At 39.5% G+C, this 25,570-nt stretch overlaps 1 protein-coding gene and 1 pseudogene across 3 annotated transcripts in view; one reads left to right on the forward strand and one right to left on the reverse strand.

Annotated features, from left to right (window-relative positions):
• WDFY2 (WD repeat and FYVE domain containing 2) overlaps nt 1-25,570 on the forward strand; it is a 170,568-nt gene that overhangs the window by 98,916 nt on the left and 46,082 nt on the right. For both annotated transcript variants that reach the window (XM_084879439.1, XM_084879440.1), the window contains 2 exons: nt 7,706-7,760; nt 21,710-21,860. In XM_084879439.1, coding sequence (XP_084735565.1) covers nt 7,706-7,760; nt 21,710-21,860 — 206 coding nt within the window. The remainder of the gene's footprint in view (nt 1-7,705; nt 7,761-21,709; nt 21,861-25,570) is intronic.
• LOC311619013 (large ribosomal subunit protein uL6-like) lies at nt 15,876-16,712 on the reverse strand (annotated as a pseudogene). Its single transcript has one exon. The product of its transcript is annotated as a large ribosomal subunit protein uL6-like (transcript).

Below are 25,570 nucleotides of genomic sequence, written 5' to 3' on the forward strand. Positions count from 1 at the left end.
CCTAACATCTGGCACCAGCACCATCCTGCATTGCTTCCTAGCAGGGCCTTGTCTGGGAACTTCCAAACCCAATGCAAAGAGGAGGAATTGGCAGATCTCTCTGTCGCTCCTGCTGAGTAGTCCCAGGCAATTGGCTGACTTTGCACCTATCTAGAGACCCAATAGCCAGTTTACCCTGTAGTCAGTGTCAGACCATACCAGATTACAACTCTATACATCCATAAGCAACACACTCAAGGGGAAGACTCAATGAGCACCAAAGTACCACTGAAGCAAGTCCTGCTCTGTAGGGGTGTCTCCTGCAAAGCAGCTGGTCCTCACAGTCAATTGGCTTGGAGGTCAGTTCCTCCCAGTGACACCAACAGCAATCAAGTCTCAACTACAACAAGACTATGAACACAGCCCACACAGGGTTGCACCTAAGTGCCCAGCTCAGGTGACTGGGGAGGCTGAGCCACTGGGCCCCATAGGACACATACTACACAAGCCAATTCTACAAACTCAAGGAGACATAGCAGCTCTCCCCTATTTAATACATAGAAATAAATACTGGAAAGCAGCCAAAATGCAAAGACGAAGAAAAATTAAAGAAATGAAAGAAAGCAAACCACTGGATATAGAGTCCAAAACCACAGTTACTAGTATAAGGCTACTCAAGAACCTTCTAGAAACCTCAAGGGACTTAGTGTGACTTCTAAGGATCTTACTGAAAATGCCAAACACAAGGAAAAAGACAAGTAAAAAATTAAGCATACACTGCCTGAAATAAAGAATAATATACAGGGATTCACCAGTAGAGTAGAAGATTCTGAGATTTGAAATATGAGGAAGCAAAAAACACTCAACTGGAAGAGCAAAAAGAAATAATTCGAAAATATGAAGATAGTGTAGGAAGTTTCTGGAACAACTTCAGACATACCAATATTTGCATTATGGGGGTGCCAGAAGAAGAGAGAGGGAAAGATATTGAAAACCTATTTGAAGAAATAATAATGGAAAACTTCCCCTACCTGATGAAAGAAATAGACTTATAAGTCCAGGAAGCACAGAGAGTCCTAAACACAAGAGGAACCCAAAGAGAACCATACCAAGACACATCATAATTAAAATGCTAAGAGCTAAAGACAAAGAGAGAATCTTACAAGCAGCAATAGAAAAGCAATTAGTTACCTACAAGGGAATGCCCATATGATTGTCAGCTGATTTCTCAATAGAAACTATGTAGGCCAGAGGGAATGGCAAGAAATATTCAAAGTGATAAATAGCAAGGACCTACAACCAAGATTACTCTACCCAGCAAAGCTATCCTTTAGAATTGAGGGTCAGATAAAGAGCTTCACAGACAAAAAAGAAAGAAAAAAAAAAGTTAAAGGAGTTTATCACCACCAAACCAGTATTATATGAAATGTTGAAGGGTATTCTTTAAGAAGAGGAAGAAGAAAAAAAAGAAAACAATAAAAAAATATGAACAACAAAATGGCAACAAATACATACCTATCAATAATTGAATCTAAAATCAAAATAAATGAGTAAGAAATCTAATGAACAGAATAAACTGGTGAATAAAATAGAATCAGAGGCAGGGAAATAGAATAGACTGACCATCTCAGAGAGAAGGATGATGGGAGGATGGGAAGAGATTAAACAAAGATTTTGTATCCATATATGCATTACCTATGGATACAAGACAATAGGGTGGTGAAGGCCTGGGGTGGGGCAGGAACCAGGTGGAGGGAGGCAATGGGGGTGAGGGGAAAGGGACATCTGTAATCTCAACTGTAAAGATTTTTTTTTTTTTTTTTAAAGGTCAGCACTGAACCAGTATTCTCAAAGTATTGTCTGTGAGGTCAAAGCTATTTTCATAATATTAACATATTATTTGCCCTCTGTACTCTTATTTTTTTAACAAGCATACAGATGGAATGCAGAAGTAGAAATGAAGACCCAACTGCCTTCTTCTATTAATCAGATTTACAAAAATGAAAAACAATTCCACTTTCGGCTAAATTTTTTTATTTTGTAAAATATTCTTTCATAATGAATGTTACTTATAGTAAGGTAATAAATTTATTATTTTGATGAATTAATATTTTTAAATTTTCTTAGTTTTAATTTTTAATATGATAAATATCAATAAATGCAACCAATTGATGCTGGATGAATTAATGGGCCAGATTTCTCAGACATGAGTGGAAATGGGGCTCTTGCAATATCTTCAGAAAATGAACTTTCTAAGATTTCATGCGAAGATGGGATCTGGAAAATTATTTTTTTGTGTGTGGAGTTAGACTTCTCAGGTTCCAAAGCCCATGCCCCTAAAGTCAGTCCTGGAAAAGGTGCATCTGGGAAGTCAATAAAGCCAGAAATAGGGCAAGTGTTGAGAGTTTCTGTTCCAAGTTGCAGCCAGGTGTAGTTCGGTATTTAATCCACATTAAAGTCTGGTAGTTCATGTGTGGAGCCCACAGGGCCATGAGCCATGTGGCCGCAGGGGAATGTGCCCCCATGTAGGAGTTCCAGGAGCCAGGTGCCATGGAGCCAAGAGAAAGTGGCTTCTTTGTTTAGAAGTTATATATTTAGATTTTATGCTTCTGTGCCTGTTTCCAGGTTTGATGGATAGGCAAGCATTTTCCCACATCATTCAGACTTACTGGGTATGAGTCTAAACTGCCTTTGTCTAGTCCCTTCTCCCATCAACCAGCAGGGAACAGACTTGGAGAGTGTTAAATGCAGCTCTTTTTGCAAAGCTGTATCAAGGGCTTGCCTGTATTATCTGGTCCCCCCTTTCACACCTTTCCTGTGAAATAATAAACAGGCTATTACAAGGCATCACTATGGGATTCTTCAATAATTTTTAAGAGTAAAGGGAACAAAGGGAACAAAGTTGGAGAACTGCTGATTTAAACAAACAAACAAACAAAACAAGTAAGAGGTGCAAATTCCAGTCTCAGCCTTTTCACATCTATAAAAAGATTAGGATATAAAGGTATTTACTTCCATTTAAATATTTGAGCTGAAGTCATTACTTTTCTGGAATTTCTTTTTAAAATTCTAAATTTCTCAATAATTTTGAAACACTGCACTTTTATAGTATAAAACTAAAGGCCCGATGCACGAAATCTGTGCATTGGGGGGTGTCCCTCAGCCCAGCCTGCACCCTCTTTATTCTGGGACCCTCGAGGGATGTCCGACTGCCCGCTTAGGCCCAATCCTACTGCAGTCCTGGATTGTGAGAAGGATGTCCGGGACTGCAGGCTCCCAAATGCTCACCTGCCTGCCTTCCTGATGGCCACTAACACTTCCTGCCAGCCTAATCACCCCCTAACCACTACCTTGCCAACCTGATTAATGCCTAACTGCTCTCCCCTGCAGGCCTGATCCCCCCTAACTGTCCTCCCCTGCACACCTGGTCACCCCTAACTGCCCTCCCTGCAGGCCTGGTCCCCCCCAACTGCTCTCCTCTGCAGGCCTGGGTCCCTCCCACTACCCTTCCCTGCAGGCCTGGTCGCCTCCAACTTCCCTCCTCTGCTGGCTTGGTCACCCCTAACTTCCCTCTCCTGCTGGCCATCTTGGGCTGGCCATCTTGTGTTCACATGGGGGCAGGATCTTTGACCACATGGGGCAGCCATCTTATGTGTTGGAGTGATGGTCAATCTGCATATTACTCTTTTATTAGATAGGATAGAGATCTGGTGCATGGGTGGGGACCAGCTGGTTTGCCCTGAAGGGTGTCCTAGATTAGGGTGGGGGTTTCCTTGGGGGTTGGGGTGGCCTGGGCAAGGGGCCTGTGGTGGTTTGCAGGCTGGCCACACCCTCTGGCGACCCAAGCAGAGGCCCTGGTATCTGGGGTTTATCTATCTTCTACAATTTAAACTTTGTAGCCTTGAGCGGAGCCAACCCTTCTGCTTGCTCCATGGCTGCCACCATTTCTGTTTGGATTTATGTATCTTTTATCATTGAAACTTTGTAGCCTGGAGTGGAAGCCTAGGCTGGCAAGATCAGGGGGAAAGCTTGGCTTCCTCCATTGCCGGGGAAACCTAAGCCTCCCTCTTGCTCTCTGTGGCCATAGCCATCTTGGTTGAGTTTATCTGTATATTCACTCCTGATTGGATTATGGTCATGGCTTGTGTGTATAGCAGAGTGATGGTTATTTGGATATTACTCTTTTATTAGATAGGATAGCTTCAAGGGTCAACTTCTGTATAATATAGAAGTAAGTTTATTTGATTTTTTTTTTATTATGCTCCATCTGAATTCAGAAACTTATCACACAGTTTGCAAGAATATACATAATGAAAACAAAAATGAAAATAAAAATTGGAGACAATGCCAGGGAAAATATTTGTGTGTAAGTATGTGTGCACATACATATGAGTGTCTTCTTGTCATGGTTATGTAAAGATGGACCAGATGTGTTACACATGATGTCTTCCTCTGTTTAGCTACTTCAGTGATAAAAGAATTGCCTTCTATAGGCCCTGATGAAAAGGTGACTGTTTTCTTTTAGTATTTATTAGTTGAGCTGAGATTGGATGCTTCGCCAATGATTGGCTAGGGGCCTCATATGGACTATCAGGATCCTGGTGAGGAAAGATGTGTAGGCTGGTTAGATTCCTGCCTGAATTTGAACCTGGAAATATTAAGAGAGATAGCCAATGGTTAGAAAATGAAGCTGAAGGTTACATTAGAGAGAGGCTGAGATGGCTACATGCAAGCTCCAGTTGTGAGGAAAAAGAAGCTGAGTTTTCAGAAAAGACTGGTTGGTTGAGAAAGGATGATAGATTGCATTTAGAGAAAAATACTGAGATGCAAGGAGAGAGGCCCTCAGCCTGCAAGAGAGACAGAGCAGGGTGAGCGCAGCTTCAGTGGCCAGCAGCTCTCCCACGTGGCCTCTGTCTCTTTACAGTAAACTCTTTCTTCACTGGTTTGAGTTCCTGACAACCAAAAGAGCCTCGGTGAAACCTATAATAGTACATGTTTCCAGATTATAAAGACTAGCACAGGTTATATGATGAAGACTTTAATTTGATTCTGAATTACCTGGTAGCCAAGGCAAAAAAGGAAACACGGTTAATTATGAAACTGTATAACAAAAAGAAAGCAGTCCCCAGCCAGTGTTGCTCAGTGGTTGAGCATCATCCTATGTATGCGCCAGGAGGTTACAGTTCTGTTTCCCAACTAGGGCATATGCCCAGGTTGCAGGCTTGATCCCCAGTGTATGGCGAGCATGAGGCAGCCCATCAATGATTCTCTCTCATCATTGAGGTTTCTATCTGTCTCTCCCTCTCCCTTCCTCTGTAAAATCAATAAACATATATATATTTTTTTTTAAATGAAAGCAATTTTAAAGGTAATAGTTTTCTAACGCTGAGTTTAAAATCAATCAACCTCAAAAAAATCAACCTCTTAGCATTAAATATTAAAAATAGAATTACCATATGATCCAGCAATACCACTTATGAGTATATATCCAAAAGAATTCAAAGCAGGATCTGGCAGAGAGATTTGCACATTCATGTTCATTGTAATATTTATACAAATAGCCAAGAGGTAAAAGCAACCCAAGTTTTTATTGGCAGAAGAATGGCTAGAAAAAAATGTGATATGTGCATATAATGGAATATTGTGCAGCCTTAAAAAAGAAGGAAATCCTGTCACATGCTTCAATAGTGATGAACGTCAAGGACATTTTGCTAAATGAAATGAGCCAGTCATTAATGGACAAATAGTGTATGATTCCACTCAGAAGCCGTATCTAAAATAGTTAGAATCATAGAAACAAAAACTAGAAAGGTGATTGCCTACGGAGGGAGCATTAGTGTTTAGTGAGTACAGAGTTTGTTTTGTAAAATGAAAATATTTCTAGAGATCTGTTGCACAATAATATATATACTTAACACTACTGAACTATATACTTAAAAATGATTAAGATGATAATTTAATGTTAATCTGTTTTTACCACAATTAGTTAAAAACAATTAGTCACCCACAAAGCAATATATTTGGCAATATCTTGAACATTTTAAAGCATATCAGAAATAGATATATATGGAAATGTAAACTGAGAAATTTACCAATATAGCACCTCTCAAAAAGATTTTGTCTTTAGATCAGTTTTTTTTTTTTTTTTTTTTTTTTTTTTTTTATGGAGGCAAATGAAGAAAGAAGACCTCTATTCCCACCCAGAAATGTAGGACCTTTGAGTTCATGAAACTTTTTATGTTTGTATCTCCTCTCTTCAGTTTATGGCTTTGTGTACGCACACATGTAAGAGTACCCAAATACTTTTGCTGGGCAATTAAGCAGATGTCAACATTCCTTCCTTCATTCTTTAAAGTATGGGCTGAGTTAAGAGGTCCTGTTTAGTTTTTGTATGACCTTGCTGATTGGTTTGTGATGTACACACAAGGGGATTGAGGATGGCATGCGTATAAACAAGCACAGGTCTTGTATATTCTTCAATGGCAGAGCATGCCAGCAACTTTTCAGTATGATGTTGCCCAAATAAAATAGTATTACCATCTGACTGACTCATTCTGCAGGACCTGGTTTTCATAAAAATCCAGAGACAGGAGCAATAGTGATAAACAGAATAATAATCACTAAAAGTAAAGCCTATTTCTTTATCTTTCTGAATCTAAAATTCAAGTTAACAAATTAGTTTACAAAAATTATCAAATATTTGAAAAGTATTGTCAAGTTTCATTAAATAGATATACACACTTTGGATAAAAAGCACTTTTCTCATATCTACAGAATATTTTCAAAATCATTAATGTCCTGACCATGAATACAATCTTTTCAGTACTTTGAAAAGGTAAAGAGGTGAACAGATTGGTGGACACAGACAAGGAAAGGGAAAGGGGAGACCATTGGAGGACTTTCTCAATATAAGCCAGGAACACTAGAAATTAGCTACAAAAGATAACCATAAATATAACTGCTTATAAATAAGAATTTTTTCCTAAGTAACTGCTAATTTAAAGAGAAAGTCAACATATGAATAATGTTTCTGTAATACAGTATTCCTTCCTTATCTGCAGAGGCTATGCTGCAAAACCGCCTGTGAATGCTGGAAACCACTGATAATACAAACCTGTGTATACTGTGTTTTTTCCTATGCATACATAACTGTGAAAAATTAGACATAAAAAGAGATTAACAGTAATAACTAATAAGAAAAAGAACAACTATAACGATACTGTAGTGAAAATTGTGTGAATGTGTTCTCAAAATCTCTTATTGTACTGTACTCACCCTTGTGATTACAGGAGATTACAGAATATCTGCCTGATGAGATGAAATGAGGTGAATGAATAGGTGTAACACATACTGAGTTGATTGGCAAAATATTAAAATACAAAATAGCCGAAACCAGTTTGGCTCAGTGGATAGAGTGTCAGCCTGCAGACCGAAAGGTCCTGGGTTCGATTCCGGTCAAGGGCACGTACCTTGGTTACGGGCACATCCTCAGTGGGGGGGTGCAAGAGGCAGCTGGTCCATGTTTCTCTCTCATTGACGTTTCTAGCTCTCTATCCCTCTCAATTCCTCTCTGTGTAAAAACCAATAAAATATTTTTTTTAAAATACAAAATAGAATTTGATGTAATTTTATAATGATGTTTGCTTTATACATTCTGGCTTTACCAAAACATATTTATTCATTTAAAATTTTTCTTTTTGCTTAATATTTTTCTTCTTTTTTGTAGGAATTTATTTTATCAGAAGATTATAACAAGATGACTCCTGTGAAAAACTATCAAGGTAGGAATGAGAACAGTGCTTTCATTTACCTGGACTTTGAAATGTTTCTTAATGTCTTCCACTGCCAAAAGAGAGGCCTTACTTTAAAATAGTCAGGGGGAACAAAACTTAGCAATTTGAAGTTAATGTTATCCCAGTTTTAGAAGTAAGATGCTGAGCCTAAAGAGGTAAGGTGACTTGCCTGTGGTCCCTTAGCTGGTAAGTGCAGGGCATGACCTGGTCACTGGGACTCAGGAACCCACAGCCTTTGTCCTTTGTTTTCCTCCTCACAGTGCAGCAGGCATGGGAGTGGGGCAGTGTTAGGGTGAGCTGCTTTACATGAGGCTCATTTCCTTTTTGTTAAATGTTTTAAAAGGCTCAGAGTGTTTGTTCTATCTAAGGGAGGGAATTGTGGTTGTATTGTATCTTCAACATGGATGGCGTACCATAGGCCATTTCTATCCTATGGATCAGGGATAATTTTTGTTAAGATTATCCAGACCAACAATGTCATGGGATCAGAACATTGGAGGTGGACCTTTTAACACTTAGAGGTCATTTCATCCAAATCTCTTGGTCTTCATCTTGCATGGTCATCTAGCATTTCCTCTAATACCTCCAGAGACATAGCAACCCCTCCTGATTTGGGAAAATTCTGTGAATTATATTTTTTAGTTTTATATTTTGAACCAAAATTTATTTCCCTATAGATCTATTCTTTAGTCTTTTCACATGTTACTTATCAAATACTTGTTGATCACTTGTCAAGTATTTATTGAATACAGTCATTGTTTCAATAACTGAGGATTATAATAGTGAATAAGTGATATGTACTATCTGCCTATAATCCTAATATTGATATATAAAAACCCTGGGACTATCATGACCAGAGGCTTGACCAACCGGAAGTCAGTCCTGCAGTCAGCGCTGGGTTGCTGTGGTGACCCAGCACTGACTGCTATGGCAGTAGGCCTGGTGACCCAGTGCTGACTGCTGAGGGGGCTGGAGAGAGGCCTGAAGAGAGAAGCAGGGTCTAATCCGTAGCCTCTGTGGCAGCTGTTGATCAGCACTTGCCTCTCTCCAGGCCGGGCCAGCAGCCATGCCTCCATTTCTCTCCAGGCCTCCACCAAGGCTGCTGATCAGCCCCACCTTTCTGATCAGGCCCCATTCTTAGTCCCAGAGACGCTGACTGGCATAGAAACTGACCAATCAGAACCAAATCTGGGTCAACTGTGAGGAGCCAATGGCTGCCTAGGAGGCAGAGCTTTTGACCCCGACTGGGATAGAAACTGACCAATCAGAACCAAATTGGTTGGCAAAGGAGGGCAGTTGGGGGCAAGATCAAACTTGCAGGGGAGGGCAGTTAGGGGTGATCAGGCAGGCAAAGGCAGTTAGTTAGGAGCGATCAGGCTGGCAGGGAAAGACAGTTGGTGTGAGATCAGGCTGGCAGGGGGTGAGATCAGGCCGGCAGGGGAAGGCAATTGGAAGAAACCAGGCCAGCAGGTGAGGGCAGTTGTGGCAAGATCAGGCTGGGGGGGGGGGGGGGGCAGTTGGGGGTGAGATCAGGTTGGCAGGGGAGGGCAGTTGGGTATGAGATCAGGCCAGAGGGGAGGGCAGTTTGGGGTGATCATGCAGGCAGAGGCAGTTGGGGCGAGATCAGGCAGGCAAGGGAGAGCATTTGGCAGAGATATCAGGCTGTCAGGGGAGGACAGTTAGGGGCAATCAGGCAGGCAGGCAGAGAGGTTGGAGTGATCAGGCAGGCCGGCAGAGGCAGTTAGGGATGATCAGGCAGGCAGGCAGGTGAGCAGTTAGGAGCTAGTGGTCTCAGATTGCAAGAGGGATGTCCGACTGCAGGTTCAGGCCTGATCCCACAGGGGCCCCCAATTGAACAGGGTGCAGGCTGGGCTGAGGGAACGAACCCCTCTTCCATGCACAAATTTTGTGCACTGGGCTACTAGTAGTTTGTAGTCATGTGGAGGAAACAAACAGGTAAACTGATCATTAAAGTGTTATGTGATATAAGGGAACTTTCGAGATCTTGCTCCTTGGCATATGTTGTCAGTTTGGCTCAAATAAACTCCTATAAAAATAATAATGTTAAGTGTTAAGTGTTAGAATATTCCCCTGTAGGTCTTTGCTCAGCCTATTAGAGCCTCAAAAACTAAGTATACTCTCTCTTAAAAGAGCAATGAAAATTCCAACCCCTCTCCTTTTTTTCCTTCTCTTTTCTAGCCAAAGCAATTTATATTTTTCTTTACATGACCTGAGTTTTTGTTCTTTAAAAATATTTTTATTATTTTGGTCACAAATCTTGGGATATCATGTTGTACTATTGGGACCATTTTTTTAAAAAGTGACACATTGTGGTTTGCAGTCTCTAAGATGTCTCCTAATGATTTTTGCCTCATGGTATTTATGGTCCTCCTCTCCTTGAGTGTAGGCTGGATCTAAAATACAGCAAAAATTGAATATTATTTCTGAGATTAGATTATAAAAAAATTTCTGGGGCTTCCATCTTGCTGGTCCTCTCCTGCTCTCTTGCTTTCCTGTTCTGATGGAAGCCAGCTGTCATGTTGTGAGCTGCTTTGAGGAGAAGCCCAGGTGGTAAGGAACTGAGTGGAGGCCATGTCAACTGTCAGCAAGGAACTGAAACCCTCGGTTTAGCAGCCTATGAGGAACATAGTCATGTCAACAGCTGTGTGAGAGGGCTTAAAATCAGCTCCTCCTTTTATCAGGCTTTCAGATGAGAGCACAGCCCACACCTTGATTCCATTCTGTGAGAGACCTTTCAGCAGAGACACCAAGATTTCTGATCCGCAGAAATTCTTCTGAAATGACAAATGTTTACTGTTTTAAGCCACTAAGTTCTGGGTATAATTTGTTGCATAGTATATAATTAATACTCACATATAATGTGATAAGTACAAAATCATATTTCCTTCTTCTCCTGGGCATTGTTCTTCTAATATCAAAGGTAGCAGCCACTTTACACTGTGAGCTCATATGGAGCAGTCAAGTCATCCCCTCAATAGTTCTACTTGAGTTGTTATCACGCTATATCTCCTATACTTTTGAAGCTATTTCCTGTGGGGATTTTGTTATTTTTTTTATTGTTTTTAGCTTAAATGCTTGACTTCACATTCTGTTATTCATCTTGTTTTATTTAGTCTATCTCTTAGTTCATCAAGATATTTTGAAATCCTGGTTGTCATTTAACTCCCACTTAGTTTTGTATTTTTCTAAACATATAATCAAAAGAATATATCATCCCTAAGTCTTTGTTAAAAATAGTGATTGGCCCCCAAAGATGCACAAATGATGAGTATATCACTAAAAACCACTCTTCATATGCCATTATTCTTTGGATCTCTTATATCCAACTTGTTTTATATATATCTAACTATATCAAAAGATAACTTATTTATTTTCATTTTGTTTACAAGAGGTTATAAAAAACTGACAACTAGATCACTGAAGAGATCCTTTCATCCCAAACACCTAGAGAAATGGTAAAATGACACTTCTTGTTGCATGCTTTTTTTCCTTTGGTTAATCCTCACCCAGGGATATTTTTTCCATTAATTTTTACACGTGGTCTTAGCCAAAAGGCCGAGAAGTGATTTTCCATTAATTTTTAGACAGAGTAGAAGGGAGGGAGACACAGAGATAAACAGATGTTAGAGAAACACATCCATTGGTTGCCTCCCACTCATGCCCCCACAGGGCCTGGGGATTAAGCCTGCAATCAAGGTACAAGCCCTTGATCAGAATTAAACCAGGAATCCTTAAGTCAGAGGGCCAACACTCCAACCACTAAGGCAAACCAGCTAGGGCTTGTTGCTCTTTTTAGTGCACCGCTCATGAGATAAACAAAAGGAGTATTTCCATGTTCCAGAAGCACAGAGAAAACACCAACGTCAGAGTGATATACGTATGACCTGACATTGCAGATGTCCTGGGGAGATAAAAAGAGCCCCGAATTGCTCGAAGCTTTTTTATGGTGTTCACTGAGGGACAAGAGATGAGGCCTAGGGCCTGAGTGAGATTCAGAATTGTAACAGATTTTCAGATAAAGCTGGAATCCATAAAAGGAAATAACCCTGTGAAATCGAGAGGAACAAAACCCTTCTGATATTGGCTTAGAAAACTACAGGGAAATTTATTTCTCGTCTCAAATCTGGATAGAAGAGCCAAGTCTCCCATGAAAAATCAAAATTTCAACTTTTAAGGTAACAAACTTCTGACCTTAAAAGTTCTTATAAGAAAAAAAAAGTGTAGCCGAAACTGATTTGGCTCAGCGGTGGAGAGTCGGTGTGTGGACTGAAAGGTCCCAGGTTCGATTCCGGTCAAGGGTATGTACATTGGTTGCGGGTACATCCCCAGTAGGGGGTGTGCAGGAGGCAGCTGGTCGATGTTTCTCTCTCATCGACGTTTCTAGCTCTCTATCTCTCTCCCTTCCTCTCTGTAAAAAATCAATAAAATATATTTTAAAAAAGTGTAATTATGTGAGGTGATAGATGTTAACAAAATTTAGTGTGGTAATCATTTCACAATATATTTGTACAGTGTAACCTTGATTCTCAACTTTAATTTGTTCCAGAAGGCTGTTCAAGAAACGATTTGTTCAAAAACTGAATCATTTTCCCCATTACAAATAATGTAAATAGAATTAATTTGTTCCAGACCTCCACATGATTCCTTGTTTTAGCCTTCTTTATATACAGTACATGTCCAATGTACTGTTTAATCTATAAACAAACACTTATTTTGTTTAATTCTTTGTAGCCTTAAAGGAATTATTTTCAGCACTCATTCCAGAGGTATCTTTCAGGAGGTCAGTATGCAGCATCTTTGTTTTTTTCACATATCATTGCCTTTAAAATGCTGTCACTTAACTGCTTTTCACCTATCCAAATCAACAACAGTTTTTCTACCTCTTCAATTGCTGTGATCATTGTTTCTTTCACACCCTTAGCAACATTAGCATCTTGATGGCCTTTTATGTTTTAAATTGTGCTAATTGTCCATTTCACCAGCAACAAAAGCAAAAACAAACAAACATTTCCTGAGATGTTAACAACAGGAGGTAAACTGACAATAGATAAATTGATTCTGGAATTCTCTCCTTTGTGGACTGAGAAATACTTTTTGTAATGCTGATATGTCAGCAGGAATGAAAGGGTTATCAGTTCAATAACTGAAGCGTGGTTCCACAACCAGACATTTTTTCTGTGAACAACTTGGTTGAGAACTGAATTGTTCCAGATGGGATATGTTTGAGAACTGAGGTTTGACTGTATGTCAAATTATTTTGTTGTACACCATAAATTAAGACAATATTATATGGAATTTTATAAAATATTTTTGGATTTAGAGTACAAATTTATTATTTTTTTTATTTAATATATTTTATAATGATCAACAATCTGAAGGAGACCATTTCATCTTTTAAAAGATTTTTAAAAATCAGAGAAGGTGGAGAAACCAGAAGGAAATTATAAGCCTATAAAAAAATAGATAGAACTTTTATTTTACCTATTTTTTCTAGTCTACCCACTAAAAAAAATTAGTGGGTAGACTAGACACAGAATAAATTCCTGAAATAGTAGATAGATTTGATATTGGTGAAACATCTTTAAAGTACTGAAAAAACAAAATTGCCAACATAGAATTCTAGACCCGAAGTATCTTTGAAAATAGAAGTGAAATAAAAATTTTTCCAGACATACAATCTCTGAAAGAATTTGTCATTCATTGACCTGCATTGAAAGAAATGTTAAAGAAAATCCTTCAGGAAAAAAGGAAGTGATGTCAAAGGAAAATAAAGATCTGCACAAAAGAATGAAGAAAGCACTAAACATGATAAGAATTTCATAAGAACTGCAGTTAGCCCTAGATATTCATATGAGTATTGATTATAGAACTTACCCAATGATACCAAAATCTGCTGATGCTCAAGTCCCTTATATAAAATGGGATAGAACAATGAATACAGTTTGCAGATTAAAAAAAAAAATGTTTTGACTAGTGGCTGATTGACTCCATAGATGTAAATAAAACCCATAGAAACTGAGGGCTGACTGTAGTTATTGAAAAAATTATATATATATGTATATATATACCATGCTGTTCAAACCCATTTGCTCAAGAGTCAACTATATATGATCTTTTTTATTATTATTTAAATTTCTTTTAAAAACAACTGGCTATTTAAAAATAATGACAAAGTAGCATGATGTTCATAACACTATATATATAAAATTTATATGTATGACAATAATAGTATAAATGCCAAGAGGTAGAGAGAAATGGAAGTATACTATAGTCAGGTTCTTATGCTGTACACAAAGTGATGTAATATCATTGAAGGAAGACTGTAAGTTAAAGATATATACTACTAATTCTAACACAACCAATAAAATAACAAATCAATATGTTAGAACTACTAGGCCAACCAAAGAAATAAAACAGAATCATATGATAATTCTCAGTTACTCAGGGGAAAACCAGTAAGAGGGAAAGGGGGAAAAGAACCGATGAGAAAATAGAAAACTAGTAGTAAGATGATAAATTAAAACCTAACAAATTATCAGTAATCACATTAAATGTGTATGGTCTAAAGCCAATTAAAAGGCAGAGGCCATCAGATATTATAAAAAAGGGAGACCCAAATATAAGCTACCTACTAGAAATGCACTTGAGCTATAATAACAAATAAGTTAAAAGTTAATGATGGCAGAAGATAAACTATGCAAACACTCGTCTGAAGAAATCTGGAGTGGAGCAGCTCTGTTAGTATTAGTCAAAGTAGATTTCAGAGCTAAGAATACTACCAGAGATAAAGAAGATCATTTCATAATAATAAAGTGCTCAATCCCTCAGGAGGGCTTAAATGTTTATGTACCCAATTAACATAGTTTTGAGTTTTTAAAGTAAAACCTGACATAGCCCTAGCAGGTTTAGCTCAGTGGATATAGCATTGGCCTGTGGACTGTAGGTCCCAGGTTCAATTCTGGTCAGAAGCACATGCTCAGGTAGTGGGCTCAATCCCCAGTAGGGGGTGTGCAGGAGACAGCTGATCAATGGTTCTCTTCATCATTGATGCTTATATCATTCTCTCCCTCTCCCTTCTTCTCTGAAAGCAATAAAATAATAAATTAACCCTTTGCACTCCAAACCATTCTGGACATTGGCTACCAGCTACTCTCGATGCTACTTTGCGGCGGAAACGTGCATTTACAGACCCTCGTATTATTTAGTATAATTTTGGAACCAAGTAATGTATTATAATGATTTTTGGACTTATATGAATTGGGTGATATCGAGGAATGTATATTTGCAAAAAAAACAATATTTTATTGTTTATAATTTTGTACAGTATGATAAGTTTCTAATTGTTATTACTAATTACAAGATATTTATCAAAATAGCTTTCACCAAACAATTTATTCACTAAGAAAAGAATCACTTTTCCGATTTTCTTACTCGTTAGATCTATGTGCTTTAAACCAAAATGAGCTCAGCTTTGAAAATCTTTTCCTCCAGATGTAGACTTGTTTATTTGTAATTATATATCTCACTATACAGTGTGCGCTATGTTCGAAAACCGACCTTTCTTCTACAAACTCCCCTTATCGCTCTTTTCAAGTGGCGTCGCGAAGTGCTTGGACCTTTGTGAGCATGCATCTCATGTTCTCTTCTGACACAAAACCCGCTGACATTTCTTGTATATATCTTAGTAATTTTACGATATTTTGATTTAATTTCTTGTGCCATTTCAAGATAAAACTTCAGGGAAACATGCATGTCTCAAGTTTGCGTTGCGTTGAAATAACTCAATTCCCCGTAATCACTAATAAACTGCAATGTCCCCTGAGAGGGGACATCCGAGTGATATGCTAGAATTCCGATGTCTTCTGAGAGGGGACAGCGGAGTGCAAAGAGTTAATAACTAGATAGATAATAAAAATATTTTAAAAAACTGATATAATTCTCTCTAAAAATCAATAGAAAAATATCCTGCAGTGAGGATTAACAAAATATATATGTCACAAATAAGTCTGAGGAATCATTCAGCATCTTTTTAAAAAATATATATTTTATTGATATTTTACAGAGAGGAAGGGAAAGGGACAGAGAGCTAGAAACATCAATGAGAGAGAAACATCAACCAGATGCCTCTTGCACATCCCCTACTGGGGATGTGCCCGCAACCAATGTACATGCCCTTGACCGGAATCAAACCTGGGACCCTTCAGTCCCCAGACCGGCATTCTATCCACTGAGCCAAACTGGTTTCAGCTCATTCGGCATCTTGCTGGTGCTATAGCTGGACAACTTAGATCTTATTCATCAGCCTGCTTAACTGTTCCTTTTTCAGAAATGTACATATCATCCAAAAATTTTCTGATTTCCTGTTTTTAACTGTTGAAGCTTGCTCAATCAAAGCAGCTGAATTTCATACAAATTCAGTTTTGTTCCTTCAAGTATTAACTCATCTTTCTGGGCTTGAGAGATTGACCAAGCAATGCCTGACCTCATCTGAACCCTGTATTTTTCACCCAAGAAATTTCTTATTTCAACAAGAGAACCATTCTCCTGAATAACAATGTTGATGGGGACGTGAGCATACACAGACCTCATCTTGTAACAGAATCCCATGATCATGTTCTGTCCGTGACTGCAGATAGTGTGAATGGTGGCCAGTTCCTTTCCATTTGCCAACCATTTGTCAATCCGGAGCCTCTTCTTTTTCCTTCCAAGGATACTGAGTTCTACATTGATGTGATTCAAGTCCCTCTCCAGGGTGCCTCTGGGGCCCTTCACAGTAACTGTGCATCCCTTCAGAGTGATGGTGACATTTTCTGAAATGTAGATAGTTGGATTGCTGAGAATGGTTTTCATCCTCGGAGTAGATAAGGCTGTGTTTTTGTTTTGAGAAGTGATAAATCTCTAGTCAGAGAGAGAGATAGAGACAATGCAAATTACCAATATTAGGAATGAGAGTAGTGATATTATTATAGACTAGAAGCCTGGTGCACAAAATTCATGCACTGGAAGGGGTGGGTATCCCTCAGCCTAGCTTGCAACCTCTCTAATCTGGGACCCAACAAGGATCAGGCCTAAACTGGCAGTCAGACATCCCTCTCACAATCTGGGACTGCTGGCTCCCAACTGCTCACCTGCCTGCCTGCCTGATTGCCCCTAGTTGTTTATGTATGTCAGCCTAATTACCCCCTAACCACTCCTCTGCCAGCCTTATTGATGCCTGACTGCTCCCCTGTCGACCCGATTGCCCCCAACTGCCCTCCCCTACTGGCCCAATCACCCCCAACTGCCCTCACCTGCTGGCCTGGTCATCCCTAACTGCCCTCTCCTGCAGGCCTGTTCACCTCTATCTGCCCTCCCCTGCCGGCCTTGTTGCCCCCAACTGCCCTTCTCTGCAGGCCCGGTTCCCCCCAACTTCCCTCCCCTGCCATCCCAATCACCCCCAACTGCCCTCCCCTGCTGGCCTGGTCACCCCTTTACTGCCCTCCCCTGCTGGCCATCTGTGGCATCCATCTTGTGATAACATAGTGGCAGCCATCTTGTGATAACATGGGCGTGGCCATCTTGTGATGACATGGGACAGCCATTTTTTTACCACTTGGGGGTGGCCATCTTGTGCAAGGGTATGATGGTCAATTTGCATATTACCTCTTTATTATATAAGATTCTAGGGATATTTAAAGGAAAATAGGAATATTATGAACAACTTTATGCTAACAAATATTACAACTTACCTGAAGTAAACAAATATTTGAAATTTCAAACTGCTACAGTCACTCAAGAAGAAATAGATAATCCTAATAGTCCTATATCTAGTAAAGAAATTGAGTCTATGATTAAAATCTTCCCACAAGGTAAACTCCTGGCCCAGATGGCTTTACTGGTGAATTTTGCCAAAACAAGGAAAAAAACAATTAAAACTCTGAGAAATTGAAGAAATAAAAGTTTTTAACTCATTTTACAAATTCAGCATTAACTGGCACTAAAACTAGACAGAGACAGTTTAAGAAAAAGAAAAAAAATCTGCAGACCAACATCCTCCATGAAAATAGATGGAAGAAATCTAACCAAATGTTAGCAAATCTAATTCAGCTATATATAAAAAGGATAGTACATCACAACCAAGTGAGGTTTCCCAGGTTTACACCCAAAGAAATGAAAACAGGGACTCAAACAGATATTTGTATACCCATGTGCATAGCAGCATTATTCATAATATCCAATCAGTGGAAGAAAATGTGCTATGTACATATAAAGGAATTTTGACACGCACTACAACATGGATGAACCTTGAAGACATATGCTAAGTGAAATAAGCCAGTCACAAAAAGACAAATATGGTACGATACCACTTATATGAGGTACCTAAAGTAGTCAAACTTGTAAAGGCAGGAAGTAGAATGGTGGTTGCCAGGGGCTGGGGGAAGGTAAATGGGGAATTAGTGCTTAATGGGTACACAGTTTCTATTTAGGAATATGAGAAAGTTCTGGAGAGTAGATTGTGATAATGATTATACAATAATGTAAATGTATTTAATGCCACAGTATTGTACACTTAAAAATGGTTAAAATTGTAAATTATATGTTTTATTTTACCACAATAAAAAAGATTGCATATATAAAATTTCTTAGTAGAATATCTTAAACATAGTTCATCAGTTCATAAATATCAATTCCTCTCAAAAAAGGTGGAGGGGGAACTAGTGTTGAAAAAGATGTGGAAAAATTGGTACCTTTATACACTGCTGGTGGGAATGTAAAAAGGTGTAGCCACTTTGGTAAATAGTTTGTCAGTTTCTGAAAGAGTTAAACATAGTATTTATACTCCTTGTTATACAGGAGTTGGCAAAAGTAGGTTTATAGTTGTTCATAATAAATAATACAGTTATTAATAAGTAATAATACAAGAATAAACTCAGTTTCATGTACTTACAACTGTAAACTACTTTTGCCCACTCCTATACTCACGAGAATTGAAAGCATGTATTCAGATAACAATTTGTACACAAATATTCATAGTAACATTGTTCATAATAGCCAAAAAGTGAAAACAGCCTAAATTTTCATTCATGGTGAATGGATAAATAAAATGTGGTATATTGATACAATGAATTATTATTTGGCCATAAAAATAGGAATGAAGTACTGATACATGCTATAATATAGATAAACTTGAAACCATGCTAATAGAAACTAAACACAAAAGATCATATATCGTATGATTATATTTATATCCTATCTAATAAAAGAGTAATATGCAAATTGACCATCACTCCAACATACAAGGTGGCCACCCCCATGTGCTCAAAGATGGCTACCCCCAGGTGGACATAAGATGGCCACCACAGATGGCTGGCAGGGGCGGGCAGTTGGGGATGACCAGGCCTGCAGGGGAAGGCAGTTGGGGACAACCAGGCCGACAGGGGAGCAGTTAGGCACCGATCAGGTTGGCAGGGGAGTGGTTAGGGGGTGATCAGGCTGGTAGGCAAAAGCGGTTAGGGGCAATCAGGCAGGCAGGCAGGCAGGCGAGCGATTGGGAGCCAGCAGTCCTGGATTGTGAGAGGGATGTCCCAGATTGGAGAGAGTGCAAACTGGGCTTAGGGGCACACCTCCACCCCTTATGCAAGAATTTCATGCACTAGGCCTCTAGGGAGATAATAAAAAAATATGAGAATCCATAGAGACAGAAGTAAATTAATGGTTTTCCAGATATGGGAGGAGGAGAAATTGAGGATATGGGTTTATTTTAGGGCTGAGGGTGATGTTCTGGAAAATTTTTCATGATGACTATACAACATTTTAATATACTACAGACCACTGAATGGTTTAAATGGCTAATTCTATATTATGCAAAATTTATCTCAATAAACATTAAGATGTAAAATCCTTTAAAAAAAAAAAACTAGTAAATTCAATAATATATAAAGAGAATTATACACCATGACCAAGTAGGATTTATTCCAGATATTCAAGGCTGGTTCAGCATTTGAAAATTAGTGTAATCCATTCCAGCAAAGGGCTAAAGAAAAAAAAAAAAATCATACCAACTGATGCAGGAAAAGCATTTGATAAAATCTGACATCCATTCATGATTTAAAAAAAAAAAAAAAAGCAAGTTCTCAGCAAATTACAAATAGAGGGGAACTTCCTCAACTTGATAAGGAGATATGGACAAAAACAAAACAAAACATAAAACCACCACCTATAGTTAACATCATACTTACTTGTGAGAAACTAGATGCTTTCCCTTCAAATGATGTCCTTTCTCACCACTGCCATTCAAGAAGCATAGGCTTCAAGCCCAGGTTTCTGAAGCTTAATGATATGTATGGACCTCTAAAAGATTTCTTTTTTAATAAAAGAATTCTGTCACCCTAAAAAGAGGATGTGTTTGATTTGGGGGGTTTGGCTTTTTTTTCTTTTTCAGAGTCATAGCCTGACACAGAGAAAGAAACCCAACTTGGCAGAGAGACTAGGGCTTTAATTCCAGCTTCCTCACTCATCGGGTGTCTGCCTTTGAACAAGTCCCTGAACTGCTCTTTCTCCTCTGGCACATGGCGGCAGCTCAGAGGGCTAACACCGCCCCGCCCCCCCCCACCCCCACCCCGCCCGCCGCTAACCCCTCCTTACTTTGTGGGCCACTGTCTTCCCCTTGGACTTAGAAAGTAATAAATAGGAGGTCAAAGGTGCCTTCATGAGGAAAAGGGGCAAAGTTCTGGGAGCCATGTTCTGCCTAAAATAGATGCAGGTACACTTGGACTCATTAGAGCAGTAGTTGCCAGCCAGTGGTCCGTGAGTTCCGAAAGGTTGGCGACCACTGCTTTAGAGAGTTTGCTTTTATCCCATTGTTGGTGGGACTTCATTAGACATCTGATGACACAGACATGACAAAATCTTCAGAGTTTCTCCAGGAAGTCACTCTTTTAGTTAAAGATGTTTTATCTTGATTGTGGCTTATACTCTGAAAAGCAGACATTTACTGTAGAGAAGTCGTTCTATTGCTTCCCTTTAGATTCTCACGCTTCAACTACCAGACTTTAAGACATCAGGCATTTGGTGAAATGACTGTCCTGTGGGTATTCATTCTGGTTCTGAGTGTAGTGTTCAGGAGTCAATCCAAAAGGGCCATCTTTCCAAGGCTAAGTAAGGTCTGTAAAATGAGGCAACCCCTCCCCTCCCCCACTCTTGCAAGATCGGTCACTATAACTGAGATAATATATTTAAGTACCTAGTACTTGTTAGACACACAGAAAAGGGCAGCTGATCAAAATGGGAAACTGCTGTCTTCTCTGTCATTGCATCACACCTGTGATCAGTCTACTCACCAGGCTGGACCAAGCAGCCCAGGTTCCAGGATGTTAATCTCTGTTCCAGTCAGCTCTGTTCAGTGGCCACAGACCCCTCTTCCTTACCCTCTGGGATTGTATAATAAGAAGAAAGCAAATATTTTACTGATTTTATTTGGCAATGTGCTAGACCTTGACCAAAATACTGAACTGTATTGTGCCTCAGTTCCCCAGGGAGATGGAGTAGATGACATGAGTGGTTTCTTCTAACTCTGAAGTTGTGTGATGCGATAATCCTATGATGTTGTTACTCTTGTGTATGAGCAACCCTGAGAAATATGTTCTCATTATCACTTTTATTTAGCACTTGGGCCTAATTCTGCCCTCCATTCCAAGAGTTTGATTTCTTACAGACAGTTGATCTAGAACTTTGTTGTATATTTATAAGCCAGACTTCATATATAAGAATGGGGGCGTGCCCCTTTACAGTGGCATGCCCTCACTGATGCTGAGAACCCCTTTTCTACTTGTGTTAACTTGTTCTGGGAGGGGAGAAGGGAACAGCACATCTCTGGGCCATGCTTACAGCCTCCTCTAGGATACTTATGGCTTGTTTTCTTGCCTCTTGGTTTTCAGCACATCAGAGCAGAGTGACGATGATCCTGTTTGTCCTGGAGCTGGAATGGGTGCTGAGCACGGGACAAGACAAGCAGTTTGCCTGGCACTGCTCCGAGAGCGGGCAGCGCCTGGGAGGCTATCGCACCGGTGCTGTGGCCTCGGGCCTGCAGTATCCTTTGCTGGAGAAAACTCCTTGGTGGGAACTTAGCTGCTTTCTTTCAGAAAGTTTTTTATTTGCTGACTTAGCCTGCTGATTAAGATGCCCATAGACTTTTCTAATGAACAAATCCTCATGTGGGAGGAGTAAAGTGAGCTCAGTTCACCTAAAGAAAATAGGTTGTGATCTTCTGTGGTCCAAAGCCTGACATCTGGTAGAACACAGCCCAGATTGTGAGTCTCAGCTGTCATAAGCAATTGCAGGACGGGAGGATAAAACCATCACTGAAATACAGTCTGTTATTTTTGTACAGAAGTAATTTACACATAGATACTAATGTTGTGAATATGCCCGTTGGTGCCTGGCAGAAGAGCCACAGTATTCCTATTCATTTAAAAAATATTTGAGAGGCTACCGTGCCAGGACTTGAGTAGGTCAGCTGGTATCTATAGGCTTTGTTATAGGCCCAGGACTTTTCCATGATCTGTAGAGTGGTACTATTTCTGTCTCCCAAGTCTAAGGACCATGTGCTCAGTGTGAACACCTACTATGCTGAGTAATCCTCACATCTGGGCTCCTGCAAGCAGGCTTAATAAGTTTGGATGGTGCTACCATTGTAAGGAATAAAGAACCCTGCCTTTGATTTAAAAGGCATAGACTTCTCATCACCTTCTGGCAAATAAGAAAATAGGTGGGAACAGATCACTTGTCAGCCAAAGTAAGAAGAAATAGTAAGACTTGCTTTGAGATTTTCACCTTATTTGTAAACTTGCTTATTCAGCAATTCTCAGCAGTCTGAAGAAATACTTACAGTTTCTTTGCAGTAGCTGCATTTTTGTGTGTATGGGGTAATGTCACTTTTTCCCCCCTCACTGGAAGGGCAAGATGAAGAAATTAAGATAGCTTTCATAGAAGGTTGTAAAATGGCAAATTACAAAGAAGACCAAAAGCAAGGACAATAACAAATGAAGAACAGAATCAACTTATCTTTGAGAGGGTGGTACTACCTGTTAATAAAAGAAATTCCAGAGTTTACTTTTTAAAGTAAATGAATTGGCACAAATTCTCTTGCCAACACATTAATGATTTCTTATAGTGTTAGGGCTGAAAGAGCCTGAGTTCACCCCGTACAATGCCTCACATGAGTCAGCTGAAGCCCAGGGATTGCCATGGATCCTCTGTGTGGTGACCCAGCTAAGGATGTAGGAAAATCACCGCTAGAACCTAGATTCTGCTTGGACTGTTGTTCCTCCCATCATACTGCGTTACTCTTTTAAGAACAGAACTAATGGTACCAATATAATTGGTCTTAATATGCTGGCTTCTCTATTACTAGCCACACCTAGTGATTTATCTTCTATATCACTAACCAACCCAAGGTGTAGAGAAATATAAAGATCTTGCCCTTAGGGAGTTTTTATTGATTTTAGAGATGGTGGAGAACGGAAAGAGAAACATCAATGTGAGAGAGAAACATCTGTCCACTGCCTCCTACACACTCCCTATTGGGGATTGAGCTGCAACCTGACTGGGAATCAGTGCACGGGATGATTCTCAACCAACCCACACTGGCCAGGGCTAGTTTACTTTTTAAACTATTTGAAAATGAAACACAAAGTTAAACTTGACTTGACTTTGGTAGCCTTTGTCCCTTGTTTTTTGACTGTTTCCTTTGGCCATAACCATGTAGCTTTATCAAGTAAAGTGCGTGCGTGCGTGCTTGCGTGTGTGTGTGTGTGTGTGTGTGTATGAAAGCCTGTGGCTTCATTTCCCAGTATCCATGACTATCCAATCTAATCTTGCTATTAAGATGGAAGGGAATTGTAGTACTACAGACAGACAGACCCTTGCAGAAGATTCCGTTACTTCCACCAGCTCTGCCTCTCTAGCTCTAATTTTGGAGCCACAGTGCCAGCTCTTATTCCTAGGAGCATATACTTCCTGGTAATTTTCCAGTGCTGCACATCGATGGCATAACAGCACTGCTCTTACCAGAGTCTCCCTTTTGTAGGCCTCTTAGTGGAGAGTAAATATGCAATGAAGTAGATGGATAAAGGAAGACAGAGAATGACCAGTTTACAAATTGAATTCTTTCTCAATAACTTCAAAATCTTTGATTGTGTTGGCTGAAGATCTGAATCTTCAGATATTAAGTGGTCTAAATAATAATAATAATGCAGAAAAGGATATAAAAAGAATAAATTACATTTGCAGTCCTTAAGGGCTTATGTAGTTTTTCTATTTAATGTTAACTTTGTTCACCAGGAATACAGTAAGGTAAAGTAAAAACAAAAAAAGAACTAATTCTCAATTTTCATAATGTAGAAACTAAAGGCTCAGAGAGGCTCAAATAGCTTACGTGACTCTCCGAGGTCACATGACTGTTATCTGAGAATCAGGAATAGAATTTGAGTTTGATAATCTTTTAGCTACTTCTCTGCAAAACCGGATGCAGTAAAATGGAACTATTTCTCAGAAGTCCCATGGCAGTTGAAGTTAGGAAATGAAACTGTTTCCCTCCCCACTTCATAGTTCGTATATTTGTCAGGACACTATCCAGCCTCACCTTTCAGTCCTGTCATTTGGACATTTTTTTTTTTTTTATCACATTTTCCACAAAATAGTTAAGATACTTTTCATTTTAACATTCTGTTCATGTTGGAGATATTTTCAAGATGTCACCCTACATAGTGAAATGTCTTTCCACCAAGTAGTCTCTTAGATCTATTCCTGTTCTGGGAAAGAGTACTGAAAAGATATTAAGGTTATCTTGGTTTTCATATTTCCTCATGTCATATTTAATGCCTATCACTCTGGCTTTGAGGTTGTACTATAATTTTATTTCAGCCCTCTTCCAAATAGCATTTGTTGAGTTTATATTTTTTAAAGAAAATCTTATTATTTACCTACAATAGTAAAGACTACTAGGCATTTAGTCTTTTTTTAAAAATCTTTGTTCTTATAATCAATCAAGATAAATATAAATGATCTTATTTTGTATAAATCTTTTTTGTAATCATCACCTGAAGACATGCCTTTTTTTTTTTTTTTTTTTTTTTACTGATTCTTTCAAGAGAAAGAAAGAGGGGTGGAGAGAGAAAGAAACATTCATGTGAGTGAGACATCAATCATTGCCTCCTGCACTTGTCCCTAACCGGGCATTGAACCCAAGACCTTTCAGTGCATGGGAAAACACTCAACAAATTGAGCCTCCTCAGCCAGGGTTATCTATACTAACAAAAGGGTGATATGCTAATTAGGGCGAAAGTCTTCTGGACAAAACCACAGTGGCTGTGGCTGCGTGGGCCGAGGTGCAAAAGGCCCAGGCTCAGGCTGGCAGTGGCAGCAGCAGAGGGGTAATGGGGGCGGTGCCTTCCCCTGATCCTCCAGGTTGCCTCCTGCACAGGGAGGCCAGACTGCAGCTTAGGCCGGGAGCTGAGGCAGAGGCAGTTAGGGGCAGGCAGGCAGGAAGAGGGGTTAGAGGTGATCAGGCAGCAGGCAGGCAGGCAGGTGAGCAGTTAGGAGCTAGTGGTTCTGGATTGTAAAGGGATGTCCTAGATTGGAGAGGGTGCAGACCGGGCTGAGGGAACCCCCCTCCCATGCACGAATTTTGTGCATTGGGCTTCTAGTTTCATATAAATCATAATAGAGTTTCACATATATATATATATATATACTTGTTTGTAGAATATTACTTTTCTCCCTTGTTCTTGATGCTGGAA

The sequence above is a fragment of the Pipistrellus hanaki genome, assembly GCF_964339955.1.
Source record: "Pipistrellus hanaki genome assembly, chromosome: 3".
NCBI classification, from domain to species: domain Eukaryota; kingdom Metazoa; phylum Chordata; class Mammalia; order Chiroptera; family Vespertilionidae; genus Pipistrellus; species Pipistrellus hanaki.